The following is a 17,189-nucleotide window of genomic DNA, read 5'->3' as shown; positions in this document are numbered from 1 at the left end:
GGCAGGGGTCACCAAATGTTTTCCCAGAGTCTGCCTTCCGAGAGAGGGCTCTCTGTTAGAGAAGGAGGCAGGTAGCAGAGGGGAGACTCTCCCTGCTCCTTTCTTGGCCAACTTTGAGAGACATCTTGCCTGCACATGAGTGTGCTGTAGGACTGATATTTCAAAACAAGAAAAGAAATGAAAAGGACAGGGACCTGATAGAACTGAGGAAATGAAAGAATGAAAGATGATTTTGGAAAAACTGCATATTTAGGGAAGGGTTTAGGGAAGTAAAAATTCACAAAGGCAGAAATAGGTTAAGCAATAGCACGAAGCACATTGTGTAAAGCAGGCTTTAATTGAAAAATATAATAACGGTGCCTGTGCTTCATTTTTCCCCATTTTTATTATAAACTATATACAGTATAAAATGGTTTCAACCATTTGAACCATGTTTCAGTGTACGGTGCTGTGGCACCGAGTACATTCACACTCTTGTGCAACCATCACCACTGTCCATCTCCAGAGCCCTTCATCTCGCCACACTGAAACAGTGTCCGTATTTCTTGTGCCTTTCCATGGGAGCACCATTTCCTTACTCATAGTCCCATTTAGTACAGATGGACACTGTGCCTCGCTGATTCTGTGTAGATGGATTGTGGCTATCTTAGTTCTAAGCAGGTCTCTTTATTTTCCCATATATGTGATGTATTCACCTGGCAAAAAAAAAGAGTTTCTTCTTCTCTTCTTCTTGAAACCCTGTCTTTTCCTCCTCTCTGTTTCCGCCTCCTGCTTTGACCCTCTTTAAATATTTTTGCCTTCTCATAAGCACTGGTGTCATTTTCCAAAGGGTCCTTCTCTCTGGTTCAGTTCTATTTGGACCTGAATGGCTTCTTTGTCTTTGCTTCTGTTCTGCCTTTCCTCCTCTGGTTCCTTTTCTTTTCCTCAGTTGTCAGGGCATTTTAGAGCTGTTTGAGAGGTAAGGAAATGGAATTATATACTTAACACCTAGTTGTCTTATCAACAGTGGAGGGAGGCGTATCGGACACACAAAAGGACATTCATTGGTGTGGGAGGTGTTATGTTGGTTTTGTCTTTAGGAACGTGAGTCTTCTGTAATTCATTTCTTCACAGACCGTCTCATTCCTCAGGACCTGTCCTCATCTACCATTAGCCTTGAATTTAATGTTTTATAGTGGTTCTGAGACAGCTCAGCAGTTGAATTCCTTAGTTTATGTGAGCATTTACTGGATGCCTAATCTCTATGCCAGGCATTGTGCTAGACACATGGACTTCAAAAGTTAACTAGACGCACAGCATCTCTGCCCTGTTTCCAGGGGCAGAGTTCAGGGAAGGGCTCAGGCTGAGCATCAGGCTCTGTGTTGGTGGCCTGGGGGGCACCGAAAGTGGGGGTGGCTTCAGGGGAGCATGCAGGTTTCTCCCCCTCTGAGGGTTTTGCGCAGCTGCAAAGGGCACAGTTTCCTCCTGGATGGTAGGCAGAGTCCTGGGGTGTGGCTCAGGAGTCCCCAGTCTGGAGGGCTTCGGGGCCAGTCCTCTTTGGATGGAAGCCTGAAAACCCAACCTAGAGTTAGTCAAGGGTTGTCACTCATGGGTCCTTAATCTGGGGGGCTTGGGAGCCAGGCCTCTTGGAATGGAAGCCTGAAAACCCAACCTGTTAGTGTTAGGGCCTAGGGACATGGCAGGCCCAATCTGCCAGTGCTGAGGCAGGATCCCCCAGTGTCTGAGTTGAGGACAGGCGTCACGCGGTGCTACAAGCTCCAGGTTGGTGACAAGAGGGGCCACTGAATTTGGGTGTGGCCTCAGGGAGGCATTTAGGTTTCTCCCCGTCTGAGGATTCCTGTGCAGCTCCAAGTGGCACAGTTTCCATCTGGGTGGCAGGCAGACTCCTGGGGTGTGGCTCCAGGGTCGCCAATCTGGAGGGCTTAGGGGACTGGCCCCTGGGGACAGAAGCCTGAAAACCCAGCCTAGGGTTAGGGTTAGGGCCTAGGGGCATGGCAGGCGGGATCTGCCTGCGCTGAGACTGGCTCTCCAGGGGGCTGAGTAGAGGGAGGGTTTGGCCACGTGTGCACCCGGCTTTTAGAGCGCTTTCTTGCAGGGTTTGGGCCGAGACCACTTGGGATCTCGGGCCAGGCCCAGGAGGCTCTCCTAAAGGCCCACACAGCTGGAAGGGAGTTTGCCGGGGGTTTGCGGCCAATTTTCATGAGCTTTCTGCCCAAGTCGATATCGATTTGGGCACAAATCTCATGAGAATTGGCCGGCGTTGTGCGGCGACTCGGGCCATATTTGCGCCAGCTGTTTAGAGCAATTTCTGACTGGGTGCGTTTGCGACCACCTGGGAACTCAGGCTGGGGCACGCAGCTCCCATAGGGCCTCAGCTGAGGGCAGCTTTCCAGGGGCGAGCTAAGGGGAAGGGCTCAGGCTGAGCTTCAGGCTCCACGTTGGTGGCCTGGTGGGGCGCTGAAGGTGGGGGTGGCCTCAGGGAGGCATGCAGGTTTCTCCTGCTCTGAGGGTTTTGAGCAGCTCCAAAGGGCACGGTTTCCTCCTGGGTGGCAGGCGAAGTCCTGGTGTGTGGCTCAGGGGTCCCCAATCTGGAGGGCTTAGGGGACAGTCCCCTGGGGACGGAAGCCTGAAAACACAACCTAGAGTTAGTGTTAGGGCTTAGGGACATGGCAGGCCCTATCTGCTGGTGCTGACGCAGGATACCCAGTGGTCTGAGTTAGGACAGGGGTCACGTGGTGCGTCAGGCTCCAGGTTGGTTGCTTCTAGTCTAATCAAGGAAGCAGGCAATAAATGAGAAAATAATGCTGCAAAAGCCACTGGTCTAAGAAGTGGTGGAAAGAAAGCGGTAGGGTTTTGCAATGATGGGACTGGGAAGGTGGAGGTGATGGGTCTCTCCAGGAAACCTTACTGAGGAGGTAACATCTGAGCTTAGATCTAGAGGATAAGTCAGAGCTGGGTGTTCCAGAAACAGTGAGTGGAAAGCTCTGCTTCTGTGGGGAAAAGATTTTGGAAGCACTTCACTAACAGGACAAGGAAGGTGCTTTCTATAAATTACAGAAGCTTCATGGAGCTTAATGGACAGACTCACAAAGAGGGGACAAACATCAAATTACTGCCAAGTCATTTACATCAGCAGGTACGACTTGGGAACATCCATTTACACACTAATCACAGCTTTGATTCTTTAGGCAATTATCTAAAACAATAGCTTACAGGGTCACCTGGGTGGCTCAGTCAGTTAAGCATCTGACTCTTGATTTTGGCTCAGGTCATGATCCCTGATCCCGGGATCAGGCCCAGAGTCGGGCTCTGCACTCCACGGGGAGTCTACTTGAGGATCTCTCTCTCCCCCCCCCTTTGCCCCTCCCCCTCTACAGCAAATAAACAAACAAACAAATAAATCTATCTTTTTAAAAAATAAAAATGAAACAATAGCTTGCAGCCTTGAAACTGACTAAAGCATCAGTGGCTGTGCATGTATTTCAGAGTCAATAAAGATGTTCTTTTTTTAAAAGATCTTATTTATTTGAGAGAGAGAGAGCACAAACAAGAAGAAGGGTCAGAGTGAGAAGCAGACTCCTTGCTGAGCGGGGAACCTGACATGGGTTCAGGATCCCAGGACCCTGGGATCATGACCTGAGCCAAAGGCAGATGCTTAACCGACTGAGCCACCCAGGCGCCCCAATAAAGCTGTTCTTTTTAAGCACATTTGGAGACCTTATCTCCTTCACCTCAGATATCATGAACTTAGGGAGTGAAATGAGGGAACATTTCAAAAAGTGATTTCTTGGTAAATACATAATTTCAATTTTTATTCCTTCTGAAAGAGGAGATTTATATGTTAGTGTCTATCTCAACACAGACTTAAGAGCATCTCCAACATAGAAGACCCTGGCCATATGTACAGACAGAATCAAGAGCTTATTGGCTCCATAGTATGTTATTTTGCTCCCCAACCTCTGCTGACTTTGACAGTAATGGAGTGATAAGAAAAAATTTAAGGCCCTGAAGCCAGAAAAACCTTAGATTAGGCTAGGAGGTGAAAAAAATGCCACTGATAGAAGATGAGGTTGGAGAGGTGGGCAGAGCATGTCCATCCTGCAGGGCCTTTTATGGGCCATGGTATGTATGTGAATATTTCAAGTGCAGTGATAAGTCTTGAAGGGGTTTAAGAATGAAAGTGGCATCTTCTAATGTAGGTTTATTAAAAACTGAATGTGAGACCTGAATATTTCATAACCATATAAGGATCAAGCTGTCAAGAAGTTGTAACCAACCTAAATGAGTATGCATCTAATAACGAGCTTCCAGATCAATAAGGCAAAAAACATACTTAGACAAATAAACAAATCCACAATCTGACTTGGAGACTTAACGCTCCCCTTTTGATAATTGACTATAATCATAGTGTGAATATGAATGATGGGCACCAAATCACATCTAGGGTTTTCTTTGTTTTAGTTTTTATTTAAATTACAGTCCGTTAACAGTGCAATTTAGTTTCAGGTATACAATATAGTGACTCAACACTTCCATACATCATCCAGTGTTTATCACACCAAGTGTACTGCTTAATCCCCATCACCTATTTCACCCATTCCGCCCCCCACACCTCTCCTCTGGTAACCATCAGTTTGTTCTCTATAGTTAAGAGTCTGTTTCTTGGCTTCCCTCTCTTTTTTTTCCCTATGATCATTTGTTTTGTTTCTTAAGTCCCACATATGAGTGAAATCACATGGTATTTGTCTTTCTCTAACTTATTTCGCTTAGCATTATACTCTCTAGCTCCATTCATGTCTCAAGATTTCATTCACTTTTATGGCTGCATAATATTCCATTGTGTATATATACCACTTCCTCTTTATCCATTCATCAGTCGATGGACATTTGGGCTGTTTCTATAATTTGGCTATTGTAAATAACACTGCTATAAACATCAGTTTGCCTGTATCTCTTTATATTAGGTTTGTTGTTTTTTTTTTCAGTAAATACCTAGTAGTGCATTTTCTGGATGTAGGGTGAAACTGGACCACTTTCTTTGGCCATACACAAAAATTAATTCAAAATAAGTTAAAGACCTGAATGTGAGACCTGAAACCATAAATATCCTAGAGAAGAATACAGGCAGTAACCTGTTTGATATTGGCCACAGCACCTCCTTACTAAGTATGTCTCCTGACACAAGGGAACCCAAAGCAAAAATAAACCATTGGATCTTAATCATATCTGTTGATATAAGTGAATTTGCAGTAATTTCACAATTCCCCCCCTCCTTCTTTAGTGTCTGGAGAAAAAACTCCACAGAGCTATAATAAACAAATGGAAAATCAGTATGGACTTGGAAGTCCTTGACAACATTATCAACCGAGTGACCTAATTGGCAGCTAGAGAATTTGTAGACTACTCCACCCAATAAATGCAGAATAAACATTCTTTTCGTATGTTTGGGGAACATTCCCCAAGATGGACGATATGCTGGACCATAAATTCGAGAGGATTGAAATCATGTAGAGTGTGCTCACGGACGACAAGGGGATTCAATTAGAAATGAAAAACAAAAATCTGGAAAACCCCAAATTTTTGAAAATCAAACCGCATACTTGTAAATACCCCATGGGTCAAAGATGAAACAACCCTCTGGCTGGTCTGGGAGGAATGTGTTGGAGGGAAGTCAGTAGGGACACAGTGAGACCAGCAAATAGACCTGTCCAGACTTCCAGGGGAGCTGTAATCATGCCTTGGACTCAGAAAAGGTGGTGGAAAGGGAGAGAAAAGGGCAGATTCACATGTATTTGGAGGAGAAACTGACGGGACTCTTTATGGTTGGATGTGGGCAGTGTGAGTAAGAGAAGATGTGTCTGACCTTGGGCTTTCTGGTTCACATCCTTTGACATCTCCCCTTTGCTCTCAGGAATCAGTCCAAATGTATGGGCATAGCTCCTGTTTGGGGCCTCCCCACTCTGCCAGACTAATTGCTCTCTGGCTCTCCCACTGTCTGCTCCAGCAGCGCCCCCCTTCCCCCGCCCTGACCCCAGGCACCTGGCCATCTTATCCTGCGCCACATTCTCTGTCAGGTATGGACCTTTCTACATGGTGTTCCATTGATCTGTAGGACTCTTTGCCTTGATGTTCACATATGGCTCAGCTGAGATGTTGCTTCTTCTGGGAAGTCTTCCCTGCTTTTGCTGCAGGCTGGTTTAGGCACCCTGCTGTGTGCTTCTGTCATACCCCATCATCCTGCACACCTCACTTTGCTTTGCCTCTTATCTGCCTCCCTCATTAGACTTCCTGGAGACCAGACAATATGCCTCATTCTGTCATTACTACTACTACAACTGCCTCTACTGCTATAGCCAAGTGCTCGCTCCCCCAGGTGTGAATCAAGGATCCTAGCCCTGGTGAGACGGGATGATAATGAGACTATGGCATGTCCACTGAGTGTTTGCTGGGTGTTCGCCAGGGGCTTCGATCGCCCGGTCTCATTTCGTTGTCCCGGCAGCACCCCGAAGTGGGTGGCCAACGCCACTTACAGGATGAGCATAAGTCGCTTGCCCATGACCACACAGTTCGTGGAGGAATTGGAATTTGAACATAGATACAGTGGTCCCCCTCCTTATCCGCATTTCACTTTGCACCATGTCAGTTCGCCCCATCAAGCACAGCCTGGAAGCAGAGGATCCTCTCCTTCCCACATCCGGTCAGAAGGTCACTGGTGGCCTGACGCCATGTCACAGTGCCCACGTCACTCACCTCACTCCATGCAGTCACCTAAGCATTTTATTATCTGACGTCATCACAAGGAGAAGGGTGAGGATGGTGCAATAAGGTATTTTTGAGAGAGGCAACAGTCACATGACTTCCATGACAGTACGTTGTAGTAACTCTTCCATTTTATTGTTGTTGTTAGGTCTCTTACTGTGCCTGATTTGTAAATTAGACTTCATGCCAGGCATATATGTATAAGAGAAAAGACAGTATGTGTAGGGGGTTTGTCCCTTTGCATGGTCTCAGGCATCCACTAAGGGTCTGGGAACATAACCCTCATGAATTGCAGGGAGCTACTGAAATTAGATTTCAAACCCTGAGCTTTTAACCACTAAGTTATACTGTCAAATAACTGAGTTGGGGCAAAACAAACTTGAAGGTAAGCCTGTGAGTCCCCGATCATCTTGCTGCCTGTGGCCAACCTCTGGTCCTCACCAAGCACAAAGAGCCAGCAGGTTTCCCTGGGGACAGCCACCCAGGTTAGGGCAGTGAATGGAGCAGGGACAGCAACGCCCATTACAGCCAGCAGGATGAGGTACAAATAGCTATTGTGTGCCCTTTCTGCCCCCCCTTTCCTAAGAAAACAAAGGCCTCATTTCTGGTGCTGACTGATTTCCATAAGGGAATTAGAATGGCTAATTTTATATCCTTTCAGTAAATATTCCTCTTTCCATTATCACATGGCCAAATGATCCTCTTCAAATTAATACCAGCAATAATTGCTCTGGAATTAGCCTCCAGAGACAATGTTATAGAAAGAGTGGGTTTTCCCCCCTCCCGCCCTGGTCTTTTGTTTTTTCAGATAAAGAGTAAAAAAGCCTTATGTACTAGCTTTCAGTAAAGGTAATAAGTAGATTATGATGATATCAGAAGGTTCAAAAACGTCTCTGCTTGACTTTGACTGTATTTAAAGGCTTTTTGTGGTTAACTTGTTTTGAAGTGCTGTGGGCATTGATGGCAATGGCAACTAATTACACTTGATACTTTACAAGGGAAAACACAGAGACTTCTTACAATAACACCATGTGACAGTACAGAAACACAGTACTGACTGTGTAGCAGCCACTATACCAAGTACCTTGTGTGTGTTATTTCACTGGATCATTAGGACAACCTGTGGAGAAGGTGGTGACGATGATGATGCTTTCCACCTTTTACAAATGGGGAACGGAGACCTGGAAAGACCGAGTGATTTGTCCAAAGACACAGGGCCGGGGTCATCCTGCTGGAATTGAACTCACAAACACCAGACTCAAGATTTTTTCTTGTTTAAGATTTTATTTATTTATTTGACGGAGACATGGCGAGAGAGGGAGCACAAGCAGGGGGAGTGGGAGAGGGAGAAGCAGGCTTCCCGCCAAGCATGGGCCCAATTCAGGGTTCGATCCCAGGACCCTGGGATCGTGACCTGAGCCAAAGGCAGCCACTTAACGACTGAGCCAGCATGCCAGTATGTACCCACAAGGGCCAGACAAGTAACTTGGGAATGACACAGATCAGGTGCCGTCTTATGTAGAGGTGACTCTGTTGTACCTTTCGTTCAGGTTAAAATCCCTCGGGTTGCTCTTGACTTTTGTCTTTGTCTTATGTGGTGCCTACAGCCCATCAGGAAATGCTGTTGGCCTTATCTTTAAACTCTGTTTAGGATTTAACCATTTCTCACTCGCTGGCTCATTGCCCCCTGAGCCAAGCCACCAACACAGCTCACCTGAGTTACTAAGATGCTATTCTCCTTGGGCTCCCTGCTTCCGCTGTGCACCTTAATTGTCTGTCCTCAGTATGGCATTCACAGTGACCATTTCTCTAAGTCAGATCCTGTGTCAGCCCTGTCAAAGCTCCCCAGTGGCTCTCCTCTCACTCAGAGTAAAAACCAGAGTTCTTCCAAGGGCAAGCAAAGCCCTAAGTGGCCCACATACCCTCTATCCTCGTCCCCAACTCTTCTTCCCTTTGTTGGCCCTGGTCCAGCCACAGTGGTCCCGTGCTGTTCTGGAAAAGTACCAGCCTGCTTTATTCTCATTTGCTCACCTCTTTCGGAGTGACACTTCTCTCCATAGCCCTATTTAAAATTGCAGACTCCTCTCTACCTGGGACCCCTGGTCCTTCTCCCTGCTTTATTCTTCACCTGCTTATGGACTCTATAACCAATATATTTATCTTATTTATTATCTGACTCCCACACGAGAGCAGTTTTTTTTTTTTTTTCTTTCTCGGTCACTGGTGGTCACACGTGGCACCTAGTGGACCCTCCATAAATGTTCATTGTATGAATGTACTGAGGATGTCGGGAGTGCCTGCCCACAAGGACCAGCAGATTTGTCCCTTAGAGGATACAGGCTGTTCTTCTCAGAGCTGTCCGAGTTTTTTTGGTTTTTGTTTGTTTGTTTTGCTTCAAGACAGAAATGTAGGGATTTCTGAGAAATCTTCAGTTTTCACAAAATATTGTTAACTAATTCAATTTTTTAAAAAAAGATTATGTATTAAAATTTTTTTAAAATCCAGTCATTGGTTGAATTTGACCCACAGGCCCTGATTTGCCTCTGTAAGGTGCATTGAACTGGCTTTGCCATCTTCACTGAAGACATGCAAGTTTTCCAGAAATAGTAGCCATAAAATTTACTCCTGAGTTTTTCTTCCTTGTCCATTGGTCCTAGTCCAGAAAGCACGTCCCTAAAATCAAAGCAGCAGAGGAGGGATTAGATACAGCTCTGGAGAAGGATGGTGTGGAGAGGGCTTCCCATGCATGGGTTCTCAGATCTGGGGCCTATGTGGGTGCTATCTGGTGGGGGCCAGCACTGGTATTTAAGTGCCCTTAGATGGTTTTCACTGGTCTTCCAGACATGCATCATCTCTTGTCACAGTGCTGGATCCCAAGCAGTCGACCAGGGCAAGACTTGCAGGAAAACACAAACTGAAATGAACTGATAGGCTAAGCCCCTCTGAGTGTGCTCCTCGTAGGCCAAAGCCTGAAAGCATGACCAAACAGGATGCTGGCGAACGTAAGGGGTAAGAGGCAGCCTCTTACGTTGCTGGCCGAAGGCTAAGTCAGTCCATTTGTAGAGAAGTGGTTTGGCCACACGTATCAAACTTACACATGCGTGTACTCTTTGACAAAAGAATTACGGGTTTTTTTTTAAGATTTTATTCATTTATTTGACAGACAGAGATCACAAGTAGGCAGAGAGGCAGACAGAAAGAGAGGAAAGGAAGCAGGCTCTCTGCTGGGCAGAGAGCCCGATGTGGGGCTCGATCCCAGGACCCTGGGATCATGACCCGAGCCGAAGGCAGAGGCTTTAACCCACTGAGCCACCCAGGCGCCCCAAGAATTATGTTTTAATGAATTTATCCTACACAAACATTCATGTATGTTTGAAATGAATTAAGCTGAGGACTTTTCTCATTGTGACACTGTCTGTCATAACAAAAGCTTGAAAGTAACCTAAATGCCCTGCAGTGTGTAACGAGGTAAATTATGGTAGAGCCACACAATGAAATGCTACACAGGCATCAAAAATGAGAAATAAGGGGCGCCTGGGTGGCTCAGTGGGTTAAGCCGCTGCCTTCGGCTCAGGTCATGATCCCAGGTCCTGGGTTTGAGCCCCACATTGGGCTTTCTGCTCAGCAGGGAGCCTGCTTCCTCCTCTCTCTCTGCCTGCCTCTCTGCCTACTTGTGATTTCTATCTGTCAAATAAATAAATAAAATCTTTAAAAAAAAATGAGAAATAAAATCTGTATGTGCTGATATGTGAAGTTCTCCTGCATGATTGTTTTATTTATTTTGGAAAGCAGGCTGATAACATCATGGACACCATGCTACCATTTGTAGCCTGAAAGAGAGGACTGTATGTGTATAGCTCTTTATTCTTACATGTATAAGATATCTTTGGCACAACACAGATCAGTCCAGTATCGTTGGTTACCTCTAGGAATGGGACTTGATGACAAAATCACCAGGAAGAATAAATTGCCAATAAATTTACTTTAATACATTTTTATTTTTAACCATGCAAATGTTTACTACATTAAAAAGAAAAAGAAATGCTGTATTATGTGCTTGCAAACCTCTTTAAAGGGTCACCTGGGTGGCTCAGTCAGTTAAGTGTGTGCTTTCAGCTCAGGTCATGATCTCAGGGTCCTGGGATTGAGCCCCGCTTTGAGCTCCCTGCTCAGCAAGAAGTCTGCTTCTCCTTCTCCTTCTCCTTCTGCCCCTCCCCCTGCTTGTGTGCTCTCCTTCTTTCTTTTGCTCTCTCTAATAAATAAGTAAATTCTTTTTAAACAGTCCCCCTAAAATAGTATTATAGTATTGTTTATAATAATAAAAAAGGGAAGCAATCTTGTGTGTCAAATAATAAGATATTGGTTAAGTGAAAATTTTACCCTATTTAAGTTCATTGTGATTTTATAAATTTCCAATACAACTTTTTTGCCTTTTTCACTCTTGATTAAACATATTGCCTGTACCTTCATGTTGGAATAGCTCCATTCTTCAGAACTAACTTTTTAGTGTTGTTTTGTTTTTCCAGACCTTTGTCAGAAGAGTCTTTTCTTCTTTTTTGTTTTGATGAGGGGTGGTAACATTTTGTTGAAGAAAGTAATGATAGCTTTAATAATAATGATGACTTAGAGCCAACAAAAAAATTAGAGTAATCAAGCCAACAAGCTCGATTCTTTTGGGTTAGATGGCTTAATAGATGGCATAACCTTTAATTGATTAAGACATTAATATTATATGCTTTTCTTCAGGTCTTATTAGATAATCAGGCATAGAGAGAAATTTGTACTATTTCACATAGGTTGAAATAACTTTCTCTTCCTCTCTGATTCTGGAATTCTAAATTAGCTTTTTATTGAAACACCATACATTCTCTTTTCCCTGAAAACACATTCTAAAAAGTGACTTAATTTTGTTTTACCCTTATTGGCCCAAATCCAGCAATCATTAGCATTATTTGACATCTAAACTTGGACAGAACGCTTTTCTTTATTAGTTTTTCTTCCAAATAAAACAAATTGGTGGGGGGCGCCTGGGTGACTCAGTGGGTTAATCCGCTGCCTTCGGCTCAGGTCATGATCTCAGGGTCCTGGGATCGAGTCCCACATCGGGCTCTCTGCTCAGCAAGAAGCCTGCTTCCCTCTCTCTCTCTCTCTCTGCCTTCCTCTCCGTCTACTTGTGATCTCTCTCGGTCAAATAAATAAAATCTTAAAAAAAAAAAAAAACCAAATTGGTGGGATGTTGAGTACTTGGGATGGTATTAGGCATGCAAGAAATTATAATTGTGTTTATGTGTGATACATAATTTATGTCATAACATGCATTTACTCTTACTTCTGTAGAGAATTTGCCTTTCCTTCCCAGTATATGTAACTGTGATTTAAAAAAAAATAGGCAGATGCTAATTTGTGGAAATTTTTTACCTTTCCCTGGCAAAATAAGAGTTAAAAATAAGAATAAGGTAGAGGATTTTTTTTTTGAAGTTTGTGTGTTCAATTTGAAGAATTTATCCTAATTCTAAAATTTTGTTAAAATAGATGTCAAGATAATTTCTCTTATAAAATTGCAGGTGATCAATAGTCTTAATTTCATTTTACCAGTTGGTAAAATCTGTTCCTCTAGTAGATGAGGAACAAAAGCTAGATCCTGGAGCTGATCACATAAGCTCTGAAATCATTCAAGTCTGAAATCCCCATGATACCTGTATCACACAGTGTGCATTTTCATCAATTTTAAATATTGGGGATCCCAATGGAATATTGTCTTAGCCTGCCATAACAAAATACCAGAGATTGTGTGCCTTAAAACACAGAAATTTATCTCTTCACCTTTCTGGAGTCTGGAAGTCAGAGATCGAGGTGCCAGCATGGTTGGGTTCTGGTGAAGGACCTCTTCCTGCCTTGAGACAGCTGCTTCTCATTGTTTTCTCACATGGTGGAGAAAGACGGCAAGTTCTCTGGCATCTCTTTTTATAAGGGTACCCATCTCTTCATGAAGGCCCCACTCTCATGACTTAATTGAACCTTAATTACCTCCCACAGACCCCATCTACAAATACCCATCACACTGGGGGTTAGGACTTCAACATATGAATTTTGAATGGACACAGGCATTCAGCCCATTGCAAGTGTTGTTATGTTATTAGGAGGATGTTAGGCTAGGGACCCAGAAAAATTCAAATCCTTCCTTAATTAAGCGACCACTAAATTTTGGGAACAATGGTAAAACAAGGCGAATAACACTATCACTAACAGACTTTGAAGTCTCAAACCCCAGAGCAAAACTCTGCTAAGCTAAGTAGTTAGGACAGGAGAACTCAATCGCTTTAAGTGGCTGGCTTCACTGAACTGCAACAGAGGTTGGAAATCACAGCCCATGAATGAAGAATGGCTTTTGCATTTCAAAGAGTCGAAAAAAATCAAAAGATTTTGTAGCATCTGAAAATTAAATGAAATGCAGATTTTAGTCTCCATAAATAAAGTTTTATTGAAACACAGCCACACCCATTCGTTCACACATTGTTCTAAGTTTTGTACTATAATGGCAGACTTGTATTGTGGCAACAGAGCCTGAAAGATTTACTCTCTGACCCTTTAGAGAAAAAGTTTGCCAATTCTGATCTGCAAACAAAGCTGATGATTCGTTTTACCAATTCCCAAGACTAAATCTTAGCTGAAAATGTCATTGCACGAGGATGCAGTCATACCCATCAACACTAGAAGAAATGGATCCAGAGACAGAGTATTTACCTCAAAGCCTGGCATGAGCTGGTCTAGAGATTGTCCACTTCAATTTGTCTAATGCCAGACCCTCCTGTTCCAAGAGAAAACTAAGAGAGAAAGACAGATGGCTTCACTGGAGAATAAAAGAAGAGAGAGTCTCAGTCCATGAGCTGATGTGGTCACTCCTTTGAAATTTCAACCCTTACCAAATATACTGTAGGGTCCTGGAATTGAACCATCCTGAATTAAGAATTATTTTCCTTTGAGTCTCTACCCATCGCTTAATATTATCCCTGAAGTCAAGGGAGATGGGAGGAATGGAAGCTAAGAGCATGGTACCCTTTCTAGAATTCAACATTGACCACTGAAGTCGGTGGCGCTGTTGATATATCAGGCTACTTCCTTTGTTTCTGATTTGTTTTCATTTTGTTTTCTCCCTCCTTCCTGCAAACACACAAAGGTGATTCTAAAGGATGTGGATTCACTCCTCTACGTGGACACGGATGTTCTCTTCCTGAGACCCGTTGATGACATCTGGAAGCTTCTGAGGCAATTTAATGCCACACAGCTTGCAGCCATGGCCCCCGAGCATGAAATCCCCAAGATTGGCTGGTACAGTCGCTTTGCTCGGCACCCTTTCTATGGCTCTGCAGGAGTTAATTCAGGAGTCATGCTGATGAATTTAACTCGCATAAGAAGTACCCAGTTTAAGGTAAGGAAATACTTTATATTTCACGTTTAAAAATTGGGATTTTTAGTCATTTCAACAGTGATGTTCCCAGGTTGTCAGTGTATTGATTTTGGAAATAGGTGGATTGTCAGTGAGAATGAAAGGAGACAGGGAAGAGGAAAATATTTGGAACATTATGAAATATTTGTTCAGGAAAAGTCCAGGTGGTTATGGAATTTAAAGCTTCACCAGAGTTGCTCTTCAGGAATGCTATGTTGCATTTCTGAATTCTATAATGTTGGAACTCTGTGTATACCCAAAGCTCCAAAAACCATGGGAAATTTTGTGGAATTTTCCTCAGGATATATTTATATAAGTATACAGAGATTTGTACAAGGCTGCTCATGGCCTCATCTTTTATCCTAGTAAAGAACTGGAAAGAGCCTAAATGAACATCAGTAGAGAACCGTCAAAAATTTTTTTTGAAAAAACTCGTCCTCCTATTAAGAATTAGATCAATCTATGAGTAAGAGAAATAAGATCTCTAAACAATATTGAGGGGGAAAAGTGAAAATGCAACAAAGCATGGTACCATGAAGTGTGATCTCTTTCATGGGCTTAGAAATTTCCGGAAAAATACCTAAGAGAATACCTAATTGTTAACTGTGGATATTTCTGGGGAAAGTGGGGGTGGAGATGGAAGGAGGATGGAGGAAGAATATTTTTACTTTTTAATTTTATCTTTGTTTGCTGTTTGAATATTTAGTCTATGAATGTGTTGCTTTTATTTTAAAAGCAAATTATATTAAGACAAGGAAAAGGTGTTTTTCCTTAGATACTTTAAATCTACTATCTGTACTTTGTTCCTTCACTTCTGAGGCAAGAATTAAGCATGAGAAGAAGAGGTTCAATTTGGGCACAGTTTTCTTAGTAGAAATGATAGCCTCAGCTACTGGTTCCTGGTCCCTCTTGTATCCATGTGTTATCCATCCTGCAAAACTCTATGGTTTCCAGCTCTAGTTTTGCTTTGTCCTATGTCTTGAGGCCAGCAGGACCCCTGCTGTATTTGCTTCATTCCTGGAGGGTTTGGGGGAACCAGTTCCTCTCCATCATTTCTCAGGGGATAGGATGTATTTGCTTTGCCTCAGCCCCTCTGATGGTTTTCTCTTTTGCAGAACAGCATGATTCCAACAGGCTTGGCTTGGGAGGACATGTTGTACCCTCTGTACCAGAAGTACAAGAATGCCATCACGTGGGGAGACCAGGATTTATTAAATATTATTTTTTATTTCAATCCAGGTAGGCTCTCTTGTGAGAATGCTGTTTGTGTAGGAGTCCGCCCACCGCACCGCCCAAAGCACATTCCAGCCTGGTCTGTGACTGACTGAGCCAGAATTGTGCCTGGGTTCCCCTGTGAAGTGTGCCCTTTCATTCACACACCACCACCTGCCCCCCCCCCACACTCCCCCACCCCTGCCTCACCCCCCGGGGGTGGCCCTCATGCTGCTGACACAAAAGGCCAAATGTTGCAACCTCCAACACTGGACTCCATTTTTGGAGAATATCTCTTCGAGTTTGGCCACACCATTCTTCTAAGAAGTGTGGTCAGAATTAATGGCAGGGCACAGAACTGAATGCCAGCTTTGTAAGCTAGACAGGAGGCCTTCCATGGCTAAACAATTGCTAGACTGAAGGGAATTGATTCCTGGAATCCCTATGGTTAAGTGACTTGTTCAGGGTTCAATGAGCCTAGAATAAGGACTTAGATTCCCCAATTCCTTTTTCTTTTTAGGTGAGGGAAAAAAAAAATCCTTATATTGTATCAGTGATTTGGTGGAGTTGCGGGGAGGAAGGGAGATGAAAATTTCTGATCTGTATTTTTTGTTGTTGACACCTAAAACTAATAAAATTTCCTCTTTTCTTTCTTCTTTGCTAAAACCTTATTTAATGTTGCTAAAATCAAAAACATGTCTTCTAGAGGAAGATCTTTGGCGGGGGGGTGGGGGGAGCACTCATTACCCAGACCTGAGTTCATTTCTTTGTCTTTACAAAATCCTAAAATAGAAACTCCTGTCTGTAAAGGCTTCCACCTATGATAACCTGTCACTCGGGAAGCACCTACTATGTACTTGAATTTTTTTTTTAAACAAAACTCTGAAATAAAACCTAATCCCATAGGTCTTTGGATCTAGGAGGAGCAAATCCTGGGAAAGAAAAAAAAAAAAAAAAAAGCAGATCGAAAGAGTTCCTGGGGAAATTCCCACTACGAATTCATTAGATTCAAAGTCTTGGCTATTTGCTGGTGGCATGTTTTAATCCATTTCCCTCTGACAGTAACAGGAACTTTAAGGTTCCTGGTAACGAACTATTAAGGTGCCTCCTCCTTTTTCTTCCTACGCAGATTTCATCTTTTTTCTAGGTGTAGATGCATTGGTTAGGACTCTTGGCTGCCATGTAAAAGACCCCCGGAGTTAGTCCAAGTACAAAGCATACTTTTTTTTTTTTAAGATTTATTTATTTATTTGACAGACAGATATCACAAATAGCCAGAGAGGCAGGCAGAGAGAGAGGGGGAAGCAGGCTCCCCGCTGAGCAGAGAGCCTGACGCAGGGCCCAATCCCAGGACCCCGAGACCATGACCCGAGCCGAAGGCAGAGGCTCAACCCACTGAGCCACCCGGGTGCTCCCAAAGCATACTTTTTTATTAGCAAACTGGTGTCTGCTAGAAACTGAGGCAGGAAGGCCAGCAGGTTGGGCCCGGGACCTGAGGCAGGAGAGGGAGAATGAGGAGGAGGCCAGCGTGGGCTTGCTTTCTCCCACGGACATTGCTTATTCCCCTCTTTGTGGACCTCCTTCTCTGCTCCTCAAAGTACCACACGTTTCATACTCCAGATTGCGCCATGTGCCAAGATGAACTCCAGCCACGTTCCGAATTCCCCCGGGGGGAGAAACCAGATGGTTCCGGTGTGGGTCAGCTAGGTCAGGAGCGCGCCGCTAAGAAATAATGGCTGACGTTTATTATTGACTCAGTGCCAGGTGCCGG

The 17,189-nt window shown here is 43.9% G+C and overlaps 1 protein-coding gene across 1 annotated transcript in view; it reads left to right on the top strand.

Annotated features, from left to right (window-relative positions):
• Positions 1 to 17,189, top strand: part of GXYLT2 (glucoside xylosyltransferase 2) — a 94,922-nt gene that overhangs the window by 61,876 nt on the left and 15,857 nt on the right. The window contains 2 exon segments of the mRNA XM_047746796.1: positions 13,937 to 14,188; positions 15,322 to 15,445. Of these exon segments, the coding sequence (XP_047602752.1) occupies positions 13,937 to 14,188; positions 15,322 to 15,445 (376 nt within the window).

This window comes from Lutra lutra, chromosome 1 (genome assembly GCF_902655055.1).
Source record: "Lutra lutra chromosome 1, mLutLut1.2, whole genome shotgun sequence".
NCBI lineage: Eukaryota > Metazoa > Chordata > Mammalia > Carnivora > Mustelidae > Lutra > Lutra lutra.
This window is presented reverse-complemented; position numbering and strand designations above follow the sequence as displayed.